The sequence below is a fragment of the Frieseomelitta varia genome, unplaced genomic scaffold (genome assembly GCF_011392965.1).
Source record: "Frieseomelitta varia isolate USP_RPSP 00005682 unplaced genomic scaffold, Fvar_1.2 scaffold_198, whole genome shotgun sequence".
NCBI lineage: Eukaryota > Metazoa > Arthropoda > Insecta > Hymenoptera > Apidae > Frieseomelitta > Frieseomelitta varia.
Genome location: NW_025109727.1, coordinates 563,052 through 583,912, shown reverse-complemented (window position 1 = coordinate 583,912; position 20,861 = coordinate 563,052). Strand labels below are relative to the sequence as shown.

At 39.8% G+C, this 20,861-nt stretch overlaps 2 protein-coding genes across 12 annotated transcripts in view; one reads left to right on the top strand and one right to left on the bottom strand.

Annotated features, from left to right (window-relative positions):
• Window positions 1-6,165: 6,165 nt before the first annotated feature.
• LOC122526848 lies at window positions 6,166-8,184 on the bottom strand. Of its 3 annotated transcripts, none has more exons than XM_043650441.1 (6): window positions 8,041-8,184; window positions 7,429-7,567; window positions 7,255-7,354; window positions 6,986-7,173; window positions 6,864-6,914; window positions 6,166-6,789 (listed from the first exon to the last, which is right to left on the bottom strand). In XM_043650441.1, exons 2-6 carry the CDS (start codon window positions 7,507-7,509, stop codon window positions 6,706-6,708), a joined length of 504 nt encoding a protein of 167 aa, XP_043506376.1. In that variant the 5' UTR covers window positions 7,510-7,567; window positions 8,041-8,184; the 3' UTR covers window positions 6,166-6,705. The 3 variants fall into 3 exon arrangements, with proteins under 3 accessions (XP_043506376.1, XP_043506374.1, XP_043506377.1); XM_043650439.1 differs by having other exon boundaries at window positions 7,429-7,649; window positions 8,041-8,154; XM_043650442.1 differs by lacking the exon at window positions 8,041-8,184 and having other exon boundaries at window positions 7,255-7,329; window positions 7,429-7,511.
• Window positions 8,185-12,308: 4,124 nt separating this feature from the next.
• Window positions 12,309-20,861, top strand: part of LOC122526844 — a 76,169-nt gene continuing 67,616 nt past the window's right edge. For 7 of the 9 annotated variants that reach the window (XM_043650421.1, XM_043650427.1, XM_043650426.1 and 4 more), the window contains exon 1: window positions 12,309-14,744. The gene's annotated coding sequence lies outside the window, so the exon portion shown is untranslated. Of the gene's footprint in view, window positions 14,745-18,506; window positions 18,836-20,861 lie in introns of those variants that run through there. The other 2 variants (XM_043650422.1, XM_043650418.1) reach the window with 2 other exon arrangements.

The following is a 20,861-nucleotide window of genomic DNA, read 5'->3' as shown; positions in this document are numbered from 1 at the left end:
AAGAAGAAATTCAAACTGTGTCGGCTCGTTTATCATACTCGTCCACTGCGTCATTCTGCCAAGTGTCGTATTATGCACACCTTCTTAAAATCCGCGCGTCAAGCGAGACGGTGCGCCGTCTGGAGGGCCGAGATTCCAGCAGTATAAAAAGCCAAGTCGTCCCACTTTTCTCTAATTCGCGTGAAGGAACAGCCGCAGAACGGCGCGTTATGTCTCCGGTACTCGGAGATCAAAGCGAGTACGGCGACCGCACTCTGCCGCTCCTTTGAAAACTCTTTCTCAAAGCACGTGGCTTGCGAATTAACAAAAATATCATTGTGTTTGGCCGAAAGGGAACGAGGCAGTAGGCGTGTTACGCGTTGAAAAGGCAGATTTAACCCTGTCTCGTGCAGGTCGACGCTTGACGAGCATCAAAGAGGAAAATCCAGAGGGTTGCGAGCGCCGATCTAAAAATAGGAAACCGCATGAAACGCGTACGAAGAGGTGGCCCTCGCCTCGTTTTGTGGAAAGAGAGACAAACGCGCGCAATTTTGCAAGGCGAAATATCTTTTTATAGTGGAAATTACAGTATTATTCAAACGTGGAGAAATTAGTCGAACGCGTTTTTAAATCAAACGATTCAAGACTTCCTATTGACGCGTATATTTCTTGGGTAAATTTTCCGTTTGGTAGAAAAAGATTGGAGTGAAATGATGGAAATCGTTACTCCACCTTGTAGATTAGACGCGCAATGCTATTGTTGTGCATTTTATACACCTTTGTATCTTTCGATTCACTTCAGTACAATTGCTCGACTTTTGGCTTTTACAATTTATTACAAAAATTATTCACTCGCAGCTGAGAATTTCCCACGAATACACGAGGATCCGCGGTCTAATAATCACCTTGAATTTCACGATGCTAGATCGGTGAAACGTTATAGCGCGGCGACGAAACTGTCGTGCGACCAAGCGAACCGAGTCAACGGCCCGCGAGAGAAGCGGAAGGGGCGGAAACGGCCGAGCCGTGCATAAATAAGCGGCTGGAAACCACAATGCTTTTGCGGGGACGACGACGTCGCGTGTGGGCAGAGACGCAGCTACGGTACGAGCCTCTTGACCTCAAAATCAATGTGAAACAATTTGACTGACGACCTCTGCTGTGACACGTCGTAAATCATGGCCGCGTCGAAGGAAATACGCTTTCTGCGCGAGTCGTGGCATCGGTCGAACGCGAACCCGTTCTCTCGCTTAGAAAGTCGACAATAACAGAAACTGTTTTCCCACCGTGTGCGAATCTGCGAATGAACTTCTTCGATTTCTCGCGAGACAGCACGCGCGACGATATAGGGGGATTATTTTTGTTACGGAAGAGTCACGTATAGTTGAACGTCGTAGGTTGGAGAAATTGAGTTCAAACGAGTAGAGACGAATTTTCATGTGATCGAGAATCATTTTTATTGTAATTTACGTCTCCTTCTTGGAGATTTGTAGCAAGATTAGTTAATTTTTTTATCTCATCGCGAAATGTGGACATGGTGTCAAATAAATTCGGAAAATTTCCCATCTCTTGGTGTACAATATCAATCAAGGAAAAAGGTCTTTTACTACTTCAGAATACAGAATTTATTATTCTGTTCAAGCAATAATAATTTACAATAAGAGGATACAGCACACCTACCACGATCTAAAGATCAGAGATCAAGTTCGAGTAGAAGCAAGTGGGGTATAATGCTCGATAAATTTCAAGCAATTATAATCGCCGCAACCGATTGATCATCGGCACCTCGCTTCGACGAGGCTCTCTTTGTTGGCCGTTTCACGACTCGTTGTCCACCGTTCGTTAGGCTAGTCTCGCGATTTACGATTCCGTCAAGCAAAATACGCGCGAATAATCGAGGGAAAAAGGGACCAGCGCGTGACAAAAGGGACGGACGGAAGTCTGTAACGACTGTGAGGCATCCCCGCGACCAAGCATTATGCTCCCATAAAAGATCACGACTAATCGTATCACGGATGCGAGTTGTCGATGCTCGTGCTCGCTTTACATCGCACATGCATAACACGCGTTGCGTGAAACTCGTGTCGCACAATCAGCGCCGCGTTAACGCGTAGAACTCAACCTTGTCGCGAAAAAAAAAAAAAGAAAAAGAAAAGAAACACGTCGATCGAAGTCCACGTCGTATAGCTACTGCAAGAGATATGGCGAGGTGATAACGTAAAAACAACAAATTTTTAATTAAACGAAAGGTATCGTTTTGATAAAATACCTGTAGCTGATACGTGCATCGGTTCCAGAAATTTCATATAAATCTTTACATTAGTTTAACTAATCTCATATTTCTGACATCTCATATGCTTGAGGTCTTCTTTTAAAACGTGCCATTTTATTTTCTCTTTATCTGTTCAAATATATTATTTATCTCATTCGTTCGCTTTTGATATCGTGACAAACAAAAATCGTAGACATTCCATCGAGTGTAAACTAATTGTAAGTCAGAATCAAAGCGGAGCTTCAACGAATGCGACAAGCATTTGACCACAGGCATTTGATTTAGTAACATAATAATAACCGCGACGATATCTCTCCCGAGGCGAGAAATTAACACAGTTGACAGTAAAACGTAAATACGCTCAGTCATGATCAGCCACGCTATGTAAATCGCCCCGGCAGAAGTTTCTGGAACTGCGTTTGTTTTATTCAACAGAGCATGATCGTTCGAAGTTTTCCTATTTCTTCTAGATCTGGACACGTCGATTACAACACGTTGAACACATTCTCGTTTACACTCGTCTCGTTGTATCTGTTTTATTGTGCCGGCGCGCACGTTAGCTCGCATTACCATAAGCGCGTCCTCGCATTTTTTTTTTTTTTTTTTTTTTTTTCTTTTAGAAGCGCGAGATCGAACGAGCTCGAGTGTCAAGCGTTCCCGCAATAACTGAAACAATAATTAACTCTGTCGCATCTCGTTAGATGCGGACGCAACGAGCGGACAGCGAAAGTTCCAAGTCTTATCTGACACGTTGGATCTGCGGACCAGTGAACTTACGAAACGAGCGAGTGTCATCGTTAGAATTCGCGTCGTTCCCTTTACGCCGCTTGGACGACTCGCTCGAAGCTTCATGCTCGAATAATCTCGCAACCATCACTTTTATTACAGTATCTATCACGATTCTTTATTTCATATCGATTACGTTTTAACGATATCCAGCGAGTGTGCGCGCGACTCGTTCGTGCTAGAAATAATTTATGGGAGAGTTGGTTTATGGGAATTTTCAAGTAGAATATTACATTATGATCGAGACAACGATAGCGAATTTTGTTGAGTATTAACTTTAAGTATATTTTAAGTCTATTTCATAGAACTTTAAATGTATTTTATATCATCGTTAGTAGAATATTTTATGGGAAAATCAAAGCTGCAAAGTGATGAATTGATTATGTTATTTATATGCAAAATGCAAATTTTAAAATGCACAGAAATTCGTAATCTTTGTCATTGCATACGCAGTTATGAGCAAAAGAAAGTTTAAACAGTAAAACTAGAGAGAAACGAAATAATTTTACAAAATATTCGCCGTAATATGATTTGTTATATTATATCTGTTTTTTTATTGATTTGAATTGTCTTAGAATAAAATATCTCTCATTTGTAATAGAGAGTCCTTAACGAAAAGCTAAACTAATTCTTTAAACAGAGCATTCTGCGAAACGTTGAATAATTCGTCAGCTCATAGTTCGCGTTTCTCGAATACGCATTTCGAAGAAAGCTATAAAGAAGAGAAGTATTTTCTCTTCGCTTTATCGGTGGAAGAAGAATGTTCCATTCATACTTTTACACGCCATTTATGGACGCCTCATGCGCGCGATATCAGTCTTATCAGCCACTTCTACGCCGCCTACAATTTAATGCGGTTGTATATACGCATGTAGAGCTATCAGAAAAGGAAAGACTGCGTTGCAAGAAATGCTACCTGCACGGCAAACAATCGTGAAACTCCTTGTCGACGTGTATTCAATGCCAATCCCGGCGGATTCGAGTATCGTTCTAATTCTTTGCTTTTTATTTCGTGACAAGTTCGATATTTATGACGACATTATAAAACAGTCGAGTATTATGTTCGCGATTGTCCACGCCGCAAGAAACAGATTGAAATTTTAATAGCACAATGTTCTTACGTTGAAATAAATTCGAAGAGTTTCGTTCGTGATTTCTACTACTTAAAAAACTAAAAAAAAACCTACGAATTCGATTAGAATCAAAATATGAATTTATTGACCACCGTAATGGAACAATGATTTGGAAAAGCCAGTCTTAAGGAATTTTTTACTAATCGCAATCTTCAAAAACAAATTCAATGATGCCAATTAACTGGAAAATGAAACATTGCATCAATCGTCTTAACCCTTAATGATTACTCAATATTAACGCAATCGAAGTTACACGAACCTGCATATTTTTAACGCAATAATTTTCTTTCCCAATTATCGATAAAATTCACTAATTGTGAACTATTACGAGAGAATCAGTTCAATATTGGAATTAATTTCGTTAATAGAACAGACCTGAGTGGCTTCAAAATACGAGTAAACGTTATTCGAATGCTTAGAGGTGCTTATGATCATCGCGATCGATTACTACGGGCGTGGTCGGTTCAGAAGTGAAAGTAGTCGTGACAATAAAGATTGTACATTATTATGCCTACCATCTTTCGCGAAACTATTGTCGACAGTCGAAAGTCGGGCCGGAAAAATATATCTCCGGTTGTAAATTTCGTTTGCTCGGTGTTTTGTTGGTTTGTATACCGTTTTGTGGTGCCAAGCGGATATATTTATGTTCTGTTAATCATTCGAAGTTAATGGAATCTCTAAACTAAAGTTCGAATAATAATTTTATTGACGAATTTATGAAACACAACTGTTAAATTTCATTTTGACGGACGTAATACGAGTTACAGATGCGACAATTGAATACTGTCGAAGCTTACGGAATATTCGAATTGCGGATAATGAAATCGATTTAATTCCATCGGTTATTCGATTCGGCATCGTCACTGATTATAACAATAAATTAAACTTTCTCAAAATAATTTGCATCATTGTCGTTGATCATTATCTTAATTTGCATGGGCGGCAAACTTTGTGGAAATTTGTCACGCGCTCTCTCCTTCGAAGACAACCGGAGTTGTTAATTACACGTAAGATATGAAACATGTCACTAACGCCAGGCTCATTAATATTAACTTCGAGAGACGAACATGGTGGTCCTCGGGACAGGATTTCTTCAAATCGGTCCATTAATTACCACATTAAGAATATAACAACTTTAAAAAGACTTGGAAAACGTTGTTTCCATCGATAATGCCTTAATCATATTTGATCTAACTATATCATGCTTTCAATTTTAAGGATAGGTCGATGAATTTAGAATTTATTTCACATTTTTATATCTTTATTAAAAGAAATGCCTAGATTGACGAGTCGAGTTAAGAAAGAGATATGTTGAAGAAATCATTATTGTAATACACAGTTATTTACAAAACATAACATACACAAATATACATACATAACAAATGAATTTATTTTTCGTGATTTAGAAATTGTTTACTGAAAAGTAATTATTTTGAATAGTAAGTATTTCAATGTTTGACGATATTTTAAATATTATGTAGTAATTTTGAAACAGGAATGAGTACATCTTTACGCCATCTATCATGAACGTATTCCAACTTATTTAAACTTATCAAGTATTACCGTCTATTTACGACAATTTGAGAAAAAATAGAAATAACTCTATTTCTTTCTCTTTAAAATGGATATTCACAATATTTTCTGACAAAATAAAATAAAATTAAAAATATATTTTTCGCGCGTTTTAACTGCGCGTCTAACTTCAGTTTAGTTTTAGATGGCTCGGTAGATGGCACTTGCGTTTACGAAGAAACTTGCTTAATGGTGTAAGATAACGTTAAAGATGTAAGTTACATAATTATTTGAGTTATTTCGTAGCTAGTTTTTGCATTGCATAATTTTGAATTGTTAATCGAATAATCTTTTACAGTTCAAAATATTTCAATACTAATTAGATTAGTTATTTCCGAGTATCTATTCAAATAACCTCATTTTTACGCATTGGATTTTAAGCTTGTTTATGTTTGTTCTTAATATAATATTTTTGAAGGCATATTAACTTACTTTCTTTTATTCATATCAAACATACAAAATTTTTATAAATGTCATAGAATATCTCATATAAAAATTTGTAATGAGGTTCTATTCGTTACAAATGTTTGTTACATTTCTTTTGGTCGTGTAAAGCAACCATGTATAAAATTTTGTTCACAAGAGTACTTTGAAATTTGGACGGGTGTTTCTTTAGACCATTATCAGTCTTTTGTTAAAATGTGAAAGTTTTGAACTTTTTAAACTTTCAAAGCATCGAGCTAATTGTACATTAATGACACGTAAGTATGGTATACCTGTATTTGTAATACTAGGTATGTCAAAATAAATAAGCATAACTAAGATGAACACATAATAATACGATTTTTGTTCAATTTAAATTAGTTTTTAAATAATATCATCTCTATGAATAAACAGTTTTTCTTTTGAAGAAAATGTATATAACAAAAATAAAAAATTATACTAGCATTTTTAAAGACGCTGTATGATACTTTGGTGCCAATCAATGTACTTTATATCTTATTACTAGTATCATACACCTATTCAAGGCCACAGAAGCTCTATATTTGGAGATTGTAGTTCTTCAAATATTTTGTACATTGACAGTACGACTAACCAACAATATATCTGAAAAGACAATTAAATAAATATAATGTAAATATAATAAAAGAATACATCAATAAGTATTGTTTTGTGCTTACATTATAAGACATCCAAAGCCAAATACACAGTGCTGCAAATGTTGCCTCAAGCTACAAACATAGCAGTAAAATATTATTTATGAACTGTGGAAAACAAAGTTTGTGGAATATACAAGACTTACATAGATGTAATATCCTCCTACAAGCCAAAGGCCAAAAACTAATTGGAACAAACATACAATGAACCACAATATAAGCCAGGGAAGTAACCATCCTCTTATTCCTTCTTTTAATCCATGTATCATCAAACCACTTGATATAATTAAGAGACTCAAATAGAAGATGATGAATCCTCCACCAATTTGCATTGCTGAAAAACATATACATCATTTACACATAATTTGTAAATGTAATGACATATATTATTATATACATAATTACTTTTACTTACATCCTCTAACATCAGCTTCAAACAAGGGATTATATATTTGAGATGAATCCCCTCCATTCAATTGATAACAAACCAATGTAATAGATATTATACTGATAGCCTGTAATAAGGAATAAGTAGATTGAAATTACATAAAACTAACTGTAGTAGTGATTTTTAACTGAAGATACATACAACTGTGTAAAAAGCAATAGCTTTGCATCCCGTCTTGACATTATTGGTCCAGACAAATGGTGACCAGCAAGACCCCAACATGGTTATGGTTGTGTTAAAATAAAAATTCACGTATGACTATGGTTGCGTTCATTAGCTACTAGAGAACATGAATGATTCAATTAATAAATACTACCCACTTGTTAGTATATTCATGGCTTGGGCGTCAACACGTGGAAGGTCTACCAACATACAAATTCCATAAACTAAAAGGTACTAGCACTAGCATAAATTCAACGAAATATTGCTTTCATTCTCATGTCTCAATACGACTTTGAATTGAAGCTTCCAATTTAGACAAATTCAAAGTAAGTAATTAATATAACAAAAAGAATATAAAAGTTATTAATGTTAAACAATATAATTGATAAAATTCATTTATAATTCATAGGAAAGTATAACATCGTTGAGAATATAATTGCTCTTTCCAGTGATACAAATATCAAATCAACAAGTTTTTATTTTGATATTTTTACGCAACAATCTTCAACGAGTTATTCACTATATCTCTTACTTCACATGATTGGTTATCAATTGCAACTTTAAAGGTGTATCATTTTCAAGTTTACTCACGTCTACTAAATGAAATTACTTTGGTAAGTTGACTCGTTATTATGACAAGTCACCAGATTTCAAATATTTTAACCATTTGAAAAACGTCCTGCTAATATTAGTGCCACATACGCGTTAGTAAGCGCACTGTTAATGGCGCTATGGTAGTGTTTCCCCTCCACTTTGAAGGAGGATTAGTATGGCGGTTTCTTCAATACTTGAGTGTAGCTTGACAAAATCTATTATCTTAATTATTGTTAGTGATTAGTAATTATAAATAATTAAAATACTATAAATAGGTTTATTTATTAATGATTCAACTTACTTATTTTAACATACATACTATAAAAGAATAACAAAGTTTCCTTGAAGAATGAGTTTTGAAGTTCAAAACTTTAAATTGCAGTACACCATAAATATAGTATAATATAATATAAAATTAGATTCTATCACAAAATTTCATATTTTAAGAAAATTAAATTATTTACTATAAGTCTTAAGGGACACATTTATCGTGATAAAATTTTAATATATTTTAAATACATACATATTTAAATAACAAAATTTAACATAATGCAAAGATTACAGTCTGAGAAATTTGAGAGTGCGTAATTTGTGATTCATGTAAAGTTTCCTTACATCAACGTATAAGTAGAATTTCGTGCTTTGATGGCAGATAACGATGGAAGAATAGGATCGTTTAGTAAAGCGTACCTTGACAAGGCAATGAAAGTATCGCAGTTAATGTATGCGTGTTACCAAGAGTCGAGCATTGTCGGTGATTAACCTATGGAAAATGTAGTTCAATGGTTTCGAATTACCTGCTTGCGGTTTCCGTGGCGAGCAGCCATTTTGGTACCGCAAATGCAAATAAACCTGAAATCAGATAAGATCTCTGACTGATAATGCAGTCGCGAACCAAAACCTTTGATTGCCTTTGACTATGCTGGCTGTGAAGTAAAGATGTCCCATAAAGTTGTCTAAATACAACGACAGGGAGCTTTCACTTAATCGGTTACACGCCGATACCATTAACAACGAAACTCGCGAGACAATGGAGTTATAGTTCAGCAGTAAGAACATTCAAAAAACGTTGGGCTGCGAAATATGTTTTGCAAACTAATTTCCAACGCTTACACGAAAGCATGCAGGTACAAGTGCATATTAAAATACCTAACTCATTGCATTTAAGTGGCGTTGTTACAAGCAACAGTGTGTTTGATACTTTAAATGATACGTGTTCGGTGGATCCCTCGATCGGACGTTAATAACAGAATATGTTGGAAAGTGTACAATTGAATGGAACATGGTAGAATTCACGCGAGCCTCTTCGTTAGTCATCGAATACAATAGCGTACTGCGTAATGAACGAGATATTCTCGAGACAACGAGATGGTCGTAGTCCTCGCCTTTCGATTGCGTAACAAAACCCCGTAATTCAATTGTACCAACGTAATTCGATAATTTCGATAAAAGTTGTCGCCTTTTAGTTATTGCTGTTTATGTGCGTTGTGCTTTTTGATTGAGTTCAATTTTCGTAAGAAACAGCAGAAAGAAAGTGGGGGCGAAAGGATTGAGCGTAAGTAATCGTCGACCGAAAGTAGAAGAATGCAAAAGGATTGCTTCGAGGAAGCAGAAAATTGGTTTGTGAAATAATAATGTGGGAGTAATGGTATCTTCGATCGGAGCCACTGCTACGAGAAGAATTTCTACCATAGTTGGCACTCGATGTACAAGTACGTGGAACGGCTCGTTATTGTAGGCATATCTAATATCAAGGGGGATCGTGGATATTGCGATCCATTGCTACTCTCTCGAGAGAAGAAGATCGCCACGATTGCCGTACAAATTATGATATAGGAGAATATAGGAGCGCAACTACGTTCTAACAACGTAGACCTAGAGCGAAGGATGCGTTTCATAGACTCGCGAAGTTAAATTGGCTAGTCCAAAAGCTATAAATATGTAAGCGCGAATGTGCGGAATTGCTCTCAATCCCTCGAACCCTCGAAATTCTCTGTTCTTCTCAGTTTAGATTATTCATCTAAAATCATCTTTTAATATAATTCGCCAAATTTTACGCACGATTTTTTCTGGCAATCTCAGAGGGCGTATGAATAATTTTCATCCCACGTATGAATAATTCAATCCTATCTAGTGATGTGTATTTAATCATATCTTTGATAAAAGATTTTGCGCGTACAAACATCGTAAGTCTTTTGGTTTAAAATTCTTTCGCTTCGTTATATAATTTCGTACGAATGTTTAATGATACGAAGACACGAAACGAAGACCTTGAAGACATTTACCGATCCATTACTTGGCTGATCCTTCCGATGTTAGTGAGAAACGAAAATAAGAAGATTAATATTTGTCTCGGAAATTATAATGTGACAGTTCATTTTAACGTCGTGCAAGTGTAAATTAGCTTTAAACTGGCTCTCAATTTAGGTGTCGGCCGAAAGCATCGCCGTACAATGTTGCCGCCGTTTCCATTCTTGAAGGCGCATCTCGGCCTCGTGAATGGTAAGTCTCGTGGCTCCGTCGTTACATAGTTAGCAAAGCCAACGCAAATAGATTTTCAATGAACGACCGGCACGTGATTTCGCAGATACTTAACGGAAAATGGGCGAATCAAGAGATAATAAGTCGACGCGTCGTTCCATTGTAATTGGAAAGAATGCAGGAGCATAAGAAACCCGAGAGCATGCAATTTGAACATCTAACTAACTCGTACAATAATGCCTAATGCTCACAACGAAATTTCTGCATTGGAAGAAAAATTCTTTATTTGAAAAAGGAGGAGTTCTATTTAAATGAAAGAACTAAGAACAGAAACGTGGTTGTTGAAAAAGTGTAAAGGGGAGAAGCAAATTTTATCATTACTCTTAATTGTTCACTCGTGACTTATCTATACTTTAAAATTGAAGATTTTGCACGTACGATCGGTAATAAAATATTACGTACGTGCAGAATTAAAACACAATTTACATGGAAAAAATATTAATGGAACGTGATATGGAAAATGAATGAAACTGCAAATTGTTACAGCAAGATGTTTATTGAATTAACATTGTTCAAAGGAGCTCGAAGTTTTCACGGAAGACTGTTACCCACGTCAAGCTGAGGCGCTCCGGAATAAATCACCGAACTATAATTAAATTTGTGCATTGGTATTTCGCTTTTCAAGCGGGTTAACACGGCGCGCGCTGCGGGAAAGGAATCGATTCAACAAAAAGTTGCTGGAACAACTTTGCGTTTCGCGTTGAACGCTCTCCGAGAAAAACTGTAATGCCGTGCAAGTTGATTTAAAATTAAACGCGTACTGTTCCGTGAATTTGGAGATTGATGGAGAGTTCGTTTCAAATTAAATTTTCATTTAAAAAGAAAGAGGTATAAACGCAATTTCTTCGAACTTCGAGCTGACTCCTCGTTTTGTAATGCGAACGGAGATGCTCGCCAGGAGCACTGTTTTTGAAATGGAAGAATGTTTATACTGTTCGATGAACTTATTCGTGTAGGAAGGGTATTAGAGTTATCGGAAACACGATATAGTCGACTCTTTTTGTGTCGACGATTTCGTCTTAGTTTGCACTCTTATTTCAATCTCTGTTGTTCTGGACACCTTCGTGCAAACATACTCTGTCGTAGTCGATCAGGTAACACTATCGCGAGAAAATAAAAATCACCGTGTAAGAATCGTAACATGAAATTCGTGTATTACATCGATGAACGGTGTTTGAACCTGGACGAATTCCCGCTAAGAACTTCACAGAAATCAAATCGATATATATATATATATATATATATATATATATATATATATTGAACGTTCTTATACTATGAGCCGCATTTGCACAATACTCGATCTCTACTCTGAAACACTCGATGACATTCGGATCTCGAAAAGAATCATCTGCTTGAATTAAATTTAATCAGCACGAAAGGAAGCCTTTGATACACGCAAGACAAGAGGACGAACGCTGAACGCGTTCGAGAAAACGCATGCGAAGAGAAAATTGTGTCCACACGCGAGTCGGAGCACGGTGGCGTCGGAGTTAGGGGAAAGGCGCTATAGAGGTCCCCTCTAGTGAGATTGGGCCCCGTTCAGGTCTCTCTCGCACACTCTCTCGCGACCGTCGAAGGTTTCCTTCGCACCGGTTCGTACCGTGGCGGTCCGGCTCGGCTCGTGCACATACGCCATGGTCTCTCGTGTCGAATCGGGCCAGCTTCGTGGTGCCCAGCTGGATCCGTATACCCATTTGTCGATCTCCAATTCGTCTTTGTCTTCGTCGTCGTCATCGTCGACGTTCGCCGCGGCCCGTCCGTGCACACCGGAGATCCGTTCTCGATCAGTCTGTCGTCGTCTCGACTGTGAAACGTGCAGCGTGTCTCGGTGATCTGATGTAACCCTTCTCTTTCTTTCTTTCTTTCTTTCTTTCTTTCTTTCTTTCTTTCTATCTGTCTTCCCCTCTCTTTTCCTCTCTCTCTCTCTCTCTCTCTCTCTCTATCTCTCTCTCTCTGTTTGTCTCTTTCTCTCGCTAGTCACTCCTTCTCTTTCTCTGCCGTAAAACCGCATCGGCCGTGTGTATATCGCCTCGATTACACCAGAACGGTTGAGCGTCGCCGAGCGGTTCCAACGTCTGGATCCGTGGAGCGCACTTGCTCGTCGTTGTCCTCGTCCCGTCGTCCTCGTCGATGCTCCGACTCTGTGTTCACTCGCGCGCTGATTCTTCTGCCGATCGCGCCGCTAATTAAACTCTGGTGAGCCGACTGGACACGATTCACGGATCGCGAAACGATCGACGATCGAGAGTCTCTCGATCAGGATCCTCTCGATCAGGAGGTGCGTGCGATTATCCTGCTTACTGGACCTAGACCTCGTCCACCACGGTCGAGAAGCATCGACGATCGGAGCAACATTTGAAAAATTCTTTTTTGGATGGCTCAGTGGATTTCGGATAGGAAAGTCATGGTGTAACGTCTGTTGTTGAGAAGTGTCGGATATGGATTCTGTGATTCGACGGTTCGCTGGTTTCGCGTTGGTTTTTCGTGAACAAGATTCGTGATCCTCCGGGTGTTAGATGCGCCGTGCTTCGAAGCTCGTGCGTGTGTACGAGTGCCCGGTTTTAAGGCTGGTTAACCTGGAAGGTGGGACTGGATGCGAGAGGTTAAGTGGCTCGGAGGATGAGGATCGAGTAGTGGGTCGTTAGAAATTGAAAGCTTCTCAGGGGGGAAGGAAAGCTCGGATGTTCACGACGGCGAAAGCAGACATTTCGTTCTCGGTGATCGCCGATGCGATTCCGTTCGACGCTTTCATGCGCCAGCAATTAATCGATTAATCGTCCCCACGACGCGAAGGAGACGGCCGATTTTCTCAGCGAAACTGGTTTAAGTGGTTCGCATTAGCATCGTTAATGTGCTACTGTTACGGAATACAATTCCGAGTGTCGAGTAAGTGGACGGGATTGATGTTGTCCATCGGGGCAATCGTCGAGCAGTTCGTCAAGCGAATCAAAGCGTTCACGATCTGTCGTTTCTCGTGAACTGATAAAAGCGATACGTGTGCATTTACGAGCCGATTAAGATAAAAGTACGAAGCCAGTGGAAAGAAAAAGTATATTGATGCTCGCGGTGTGCGTCGTCGCTTGTTCGTCGTTCGTTCTCTCGCGCGACTGTCGAACTGTTTTTTTCGTCTTTCCGTTCCGCGTGAACGATTAACCGAGCAGCAGCCGAAAATCGAATCGTATCGAAGGAGAAAAAAAAAGGGAAAAAGAAAAGATGGTCGAGTGAAAGTGCTCTCGGATGGTAGCCGTTTGCCGTTGAATTCCGTGCGTTTAATTCCGAGTGCATTCGTGATTAATTAAGAGCGGAGAAAAGCGATCTCGCGCGCTCGAAGAATCGTGAAGAATGCCACCAGCTTGATACGATATTCGTACGCTGTGTGTGTACGTACGTGTACGTTTGTACATACACGTACGCGTTGTTCTCCATTCACAAAAAAAAAAAAAAAAAAAAAGAAACAAACCAATTCGTGATCTGCTAATCTAGTCACATTGACTTTAAGATTACCTCTCCGAAACTAGTGGTCCGAAACGAGGACAGAGACATTCCGTTCGCCAATGTCGAAATGGAAAATCTCGTGTATCGTTGGCGATCTACGCAACGAGCGAACTCGCGAGCGCAACATTATGATAATATTATCTCGCGGACGATAAGGCTGCCACGAACGTAAGCGAAATCTCGATCTGATCGTGCGAAATCGGACGAATTTTTCGATCATAACCGTGCCACGATCCGCTCTGTGTCTTTTTTGATCGGTTCGATTTCAAGTTGAAATCGGCTTCAGAAACGAGCCGGTTCGATTCCGAACTCGGAAATGAACGAACGCAAGAGACAAAAGTGGAACATCTAGATTTGTTGAACGTTTATTATCGTTGCCGTGCGCGCGTGCACGCTGCATTGCTCTCGAGTAATGCACGAAATCGGACGACACCGATTTAACAATCGTTCGTCAGCGGCCGGTTCAACAGTGAAGAATCCTTTCGTTTCGAGGTGTAACGTGACGAAATTGCATTCGATCGTGGAGATAATAGATCGATGATAATTCCTCGTGCACGAGACATCATCGGGTTCGAGGAAGTGCTTGTTATGGATATCTGCGCGGCGATCGAGCGGAATTACGTGGATGGCATCCAGGAAAGCGTTTTCAAACCATTGCAGGAGTAAGTACATATACGCGTTGTTTCGCGCAATTTCTTATCGTCCATTATTAAAAGCAAACATCGCTACTTGATATCTTAGTCTTTTTGTGTACATACACCGCTCGTATATTAGTAATTCTGTCTGACTGATATTTTTATATCGCGAGACGTACTTGAACTTGAACATCATCTTGCGTGATAATTTGAAGGACCAATTGCGTTAATTTAGTATGTTTTTGTAATTTTGCTCTATTGTAAATTTTTATGTTTGAAAAAGAACTCGATCTTCAAACAATCCCTTTCGTTTACAAAAGTTGTCGGAAAAGTCTCGAAGTCTCCTTGTAGCTGCAATTTTTCACAATCATTCTCCTCTGAAGCCACTTGTTTTTATCGTCGTGCTTCTTACTTTCACAGCGAGACAATTTATCACCCGCGACTTGCCTCTTGTAAAACTTCGCCAGTGACATTAGTTCAATTATTCAAAATCGTGCCATCGTGGCTTTAATCTTAAGTTGGCCCCTTCCAACAAACAACACGCAGAAACGTGTCAGTCTAGTATATCACACGCGCTTACTTTTTCGCATTTAGAAACCACCTCGACTAAGATGAATCACCTGCCAAAGTTAACCCTGCAAAGCGCGATCGATCCACGATCCACACGATCCACATCCTCCCCCGAAGCGAAACATTAATCGAGAGGTTGATTCGTTCGTCGATCGATCTCAACGGGAGTTGATCGAACGTTGATTCGGCCGGCAGCTTACTCCCCCAGATAATTCCGCCAGGCCGAATGGAAACGTGCATTATCCATTCTCTTCGACGAAGATATCGGGACATCTGAAGCAAAATACCCCTCCACCTGTTCAAATCTCCGCCTTCCGGTGTGCAGCGGGATCACGAAGCGTATCGGTTCGGTGGAACGGAGCCACGGGCCGAGGATAACCACGCGTGAAAGTATTACAATGGAGTAACGTTGCCCCGCTATTTATGAATATAATGTTCGATCGTCCGTTGTTCCAAGCGGAAAAGAATCGTCTCGTTTTTTTCTCGATCGGTGAAAGTCTCGAGGTTCGCCGGTAATCTCGGCAATGCCGGAAGCCTTGAGTTTATCGGTCGTTGCGGTCGTCTGACGATGGGCGAGGGAAGAACGAGTCGCCGTGGCATTGTGCGCAGGGGAGGAGAGGACGCGCGTGTGTTCGTCTCTTATGTCTCTCTTGTGTCGTCGTGGCCCATTACGTTGCACCGAGACGACGAACCGTAACGAACGTTGCCACGTTTTTCCCCCCTCGTTTCGTAGAGGATCACCGCGGGGACGATAAATCGCGCGGAAGTTACCGACGAATATATATCTTGATCCTTCGTTTCGAACGGCGGAAGAACGTGCCGGGCAAAAAGGGCGAGAAAGGTGCGAGAGAACCGAAGAAGAACGTTCTTGACGCGCCTGACTTTTGTCTCGTCTTGGTGTTCTTTTAATAATTTGAAATGTAATTAAGGAGAAGAAATGATTGTCCTCCGGGTACGTTAGCATACAGAACTGGGGTTAGTGATTATGGAAGGGAGATGAATGTTTGACTCGAACGTAATGAGGAGTAACAAATTGACCTGAGTTATATAATTAACCTCCTGCGCTGGAACGACGTGCCACGCACATCGAGAATTTTTTCTTCCAAAATTGTAATATTTTCTCAGTTTTAAGTATACTTAAGTAAAACAAAATAGGCAAAACAAGTAATAAATTTATTACTTCTCAATAATTGCTATCCAGTGAATATCATACTGACGTGTTCAAAAAGAAAGCGACGAACTGTTGTAGATTTGGTCACTCGTTATGGTCCGCAATCAGTTGCCAGTGCAAGTGGCTAATACTCGCGCGGTGATAGATAGATTGCGAATTTTTAAGCAAATTCATAGTTTTAGGAACGTAAGTGGAAGACTGGAATCTTCGTTTAAAATTATTTTACGTACTAAACTTGTACAGAAAGTGGTATTCTGTGCAACATTGGACTTGAGAATAATACAAGAGGTGCAATACTGGTTGCAATGTTTGGACAATGTATAGAAAGGTTTCTTAAAATCTTCTCTTTATAAACTTATAATTAAGAAGAGAAGGGCATATTATTGTTATTATTTTATTATTATTATTGTTATTATTTTTGTTTTGTTTCGCAATAATTATTCTCTCGAGTATCTTATTTCTCGGCCTTTATTCTCGATTTAATTCTACGAAACACAGCCGTAATACTTGCTTCAACTTCCGTGCACAACAAGCGTAAATAAGATCAAATTCCTTCGCTCTTATATGTACATTATTTTCCGCTGTTGGCTTAACGAATGCCACAAGTCGTGTTTTTCGATGATTGTATTCACCGTTGCGTCATCGAGGGAGGAATTCCGCACGCCAGACTGAGCAATCGGTTTTGGCAGCTGTATCAAGACAGGTGCGGAAATATATTCGTGCAGGATTTTTCACGTTGCTAATGGAAATTACGCGATTGTCACTCGTTACGTTCTTAGATCCTTCGTACTTCAACACGCGGATATCGGAGAACCTTTGGAGAAACGAGAGAAGAATCGTGATATTTATAGATAATGGATAATCTCATTACGGCAATGAAAATAACATATGAGAATCCGCCGCTTTGGAGAATCATTAGCACGGTATTCTGTTTAATCGTCTGTGAAGAATCAATTTACCCCAGTCCAGCTTCGCTTGAGTATTTCCGCCCCCCCCCCCCTTGCGTTTATTTTCCCAAAAACACTCGATGACCAATTACGAATGCCTAACCAGTTACACGGCATAGAATTTATTTATCCGACGATAATTCTGATATTCTTTGGCTACTGACTCAGTCGCGTTACATCTCGAACGATTTTAGGTTTCCGCTCGGCGTGATAATTATTGGAAGGATGCACGTCGTAAGATGACGCAACTTTATGATCATTCTTTACTACAATTATGTAGTTAATTACCTTTTGATCATGTAGAAATAATTCATAGATTTTCAAGGCATTTTCCTTTATAGAAAATTACAATCTTTGTAATTGTTTCTTTGATGTTTGTAAATGTTTATTTAGTGAAATGTTTGTTTCAAGTATTCGTGCGTTAGAGCGTAATTTTCTTGTGTCATTGACTTAAAGAGTTTTTTTGGAAATAAGAGCATGTTTCGCAAGTAGAGCGTGTAGTTTGTAAAATACAACGTTACAAACATTTTTATGAGAAGAACGTCGTTTAAACTGAAAGGAGAGTACGATAAGAGAATCTCATCGATCGATTCATTACTGGTCTCGAGATCCCTTAGCTTTCCAATCAGATACGCGTAATTAAGAGACAAATCAATTTAGAAGTTCCTCTTACTATCTCAAATATATCTACAACTATCAAAGAGTGAACGATTCTTTCACTCCGGAACGATTCTTTCCTTCTCGTCGATAGAAAGATTCTTCGCAACTGTCTCGAGAGTGACCACTCGCTGAGCCTTCCTTTCGTTCGGCCACGAAAACGCGAAAAGATGAAAGTACCATCGAGAGATGGCATCATACTTCTGCGTGCCACTCCCCCGGAGGCACGCGAAGGGATGTTCCTGGTCGTGGATTCACTGGCTCTCCAAAAGACACAACGTATAAATACCACCTCGTTTCAGTGTCCTCTCTCCTCCCGGTTCCCGTTCTCCCTCTCTCTTCTGCCTGGTAGCACGGAGTCTATTTAGATAATCTTCCGCTTAGCGGGAGCGGCACTCGGTGCGGTAAGGGAGCCTCTTCTTCGCGGAGGCTTTCACCAAGGTGGCATCATATTCCTGATCCGCGAACCGGCCGCGTTTCTTCGATCCTCTCCACTGAGGAGCAGAGTCTACGCTGCTCTCGTCTCGTCTCGTCTCGTTTCTTTTCATTGTCTCTGTTCACTCGGCTGGCCAGTGTATCGCTGAAGTTTTTGGCGAACGCCACGCCCGTGTTCGACGAACTCTGCCCGCGTCGCGTCTCTCTGTGACTCGCAACAAACGCGTTCGACGACGTGACCTTGAGTGCTACATCAAGATCTACGACGAGCCAGGGATCGCGTTGGTTTCGTTCGATTTCGTCTGGTCGCTGCGGCATGCGGCTCTCTCGATTAATCGGTAAGCGAATCAGTTTGGAGAACTCTCGACGATTCGTGATCGACGCGTGGGTGATCGTCCCCGATGGCGCCGTAACGATAGAGACCCGGTGATCTCTTGATCAGATTCTTTGTTTGCATTGTGCGCGTTGGGAACGTAGGTGGGCCTTGCTGTTCGCGGCGAGCGCCTTTAACCCTATGACCGTTCAGCGCATCTGGCCGACAATTACATAGATACAGACCTGCCTGTGTACTCCGGGATTTAGAATGTAGGATGTTTGCCGAACGTTTGCAGTTAGACTCGCGCGAACATACATACGTACGCACGAGCATTCCCGAAGCAGTTGTTTGGCATTATTAACGAAGCGTTGCGAAGGTTGATTATTGTAAAATAGATCGCGACCTTTGCTGGAACGTTTCCTCGTGTCGTGGGTGTCTCAATGAAGGCTGCACCATGTTTGCTTTTGCCGTGATTGCTCCGTGTCTTTTCGTGATTATTTGAGGAGTTTCGGTGAAAGTTGAAGGTTGGTTATAATTGCAAAAGGATCTCTTTTAAGTGTGAGCTCAATCTTGTCGCGTTTATTTAAATAGTCACGATGGAAGAAAACTGAGGATTGAAGGAAGTTAAATAAAATTTACTGCTATTGTTTTGTCGTTGCTTGTTATACTTTTGCTCATTAAAGTTGGCGATAAATCACAAACTGTGTCATTCAAACCGTGTATATTTCTCTCGGAATTAAAAAAAACAAATACACAGAATCCCATTACCCGGTAATTTACGAAGGGGAATTTTTACTGGGGAAGTGTTTTAGTTTATCGGCGATAAGCGGCACTGAATGAGCTTCCTAGGGCCGATAACGATCGATCCGAACGAGGGAAAGGCACGCGAGACGCTTTATCTCGCGTGCATTCATTGTTTATCATTGAGCACAATTGCCTGGGCTACGTGTGGAGTCGCGCGATCGCGCAGATGTGCTCGGCGCGGATTCACAATTAAAAGTGATTGACGCGAATCTGCCCGATTCTCGAATCGTCGCGACAAATTAGGGCCGTATAGAGAGCGAGCTTAGGTCGGGCCGCGTTCTCGCGTTAAGAGGTTTCGAGCTTGTCCTCTATCTTTAGCTACGTTTCCCCGAAAAGAGAGCCTCGACAGAAGGAGAAAGAGAGTACGTACAAAAGGGCTCGCGTTCCTCGATGGAGCAACAGTCGTGACAATCGTTTGATCGTTTCACGGAAAAGTGTCATCCGCGAGGCCGTGACAGCGTAATTTCCGTTTAATCGCAGAGATAATGACTCATTTTCTGATAATTTGTGACAATAGTTTCTCTATGAATTATTCGTCTCATTTGAAATCTACTCCTGGTAGAAAATTATTCGTCAAATGTGATGACTTTTTAAGGAAATGTTAAATGACCAGCATAACTGGATGTGTGTGTGTTGTTTTTTGCGATGATTTATTATTTATTGTATTCGATGAATTAATTTCGTGTTATATAGACAATGGTTTTTTTTTTATGAATCATTCGTTTCAATTGGGTTACGTCTGACAAAAGATCCTTGATGACGAATGATAGAAAACTGATAAAAGTGCTAAAATTCTTGAAGTGAGAGTATGAAACGCGCGAGAAATTAAATAACTGTAATACAGAATTACATGAAAGAGCCAGAAGCGATACAGTTTCGTTAATCAAACTGAAAATAAGCGAAATGTTTCACGATGAAAGAATTTGATAATATAAGTCTACAAAGAGACAATATATTTTACCAAGTACATTCTCAAGTGGATTCATTGTCAAATACACATGACCAATTCTGATACCACACTCGACTTGTATATATTTACGTGAGACTACATAAAATCCAAACAAGAAGAAACGATGCAGAAAATTTAAACGTAAAATTCCATAACTAACAATTCAATAAATTAATGAAATCATATTTCGGCGCAGCACGTTAACATGAGCTCTTTCTTGAGAGTCGGTGTGAAAACCGGGATAAAAACGACGAAGAATTTTGGCGGGATAGTTGCATCTCGGTGCAGTTGAAGC

What these genes read in the sequence shown, in the direction of transcription:
- LOC122526848 (XM_043650441.1), bottom strand. Translation starts at nt 7,509, where the DNA reads ATGTTGGGGTCTTGCTGGTCACCATTTGTCTGGACCAATAATGTCAAG. An exon ending in TAGGAGGATATTACATCTAT is followed by an intron (nt 6,915 to 6,985) that starts GTAAGTCTTGTA and finishes CTATGTTTGTAG; the next exon opens with CTTGAGGCAACATTTGCAGC. An exon ending in GGCTTTGGATGTCTTATAAT is followed by an intron (nt 6,790 to 6,863) that starts GTAAGCACAAAA and finishes TTGTCTTTTCAG; the next exon opens with ATATATTGTTGGTTAGTCGT.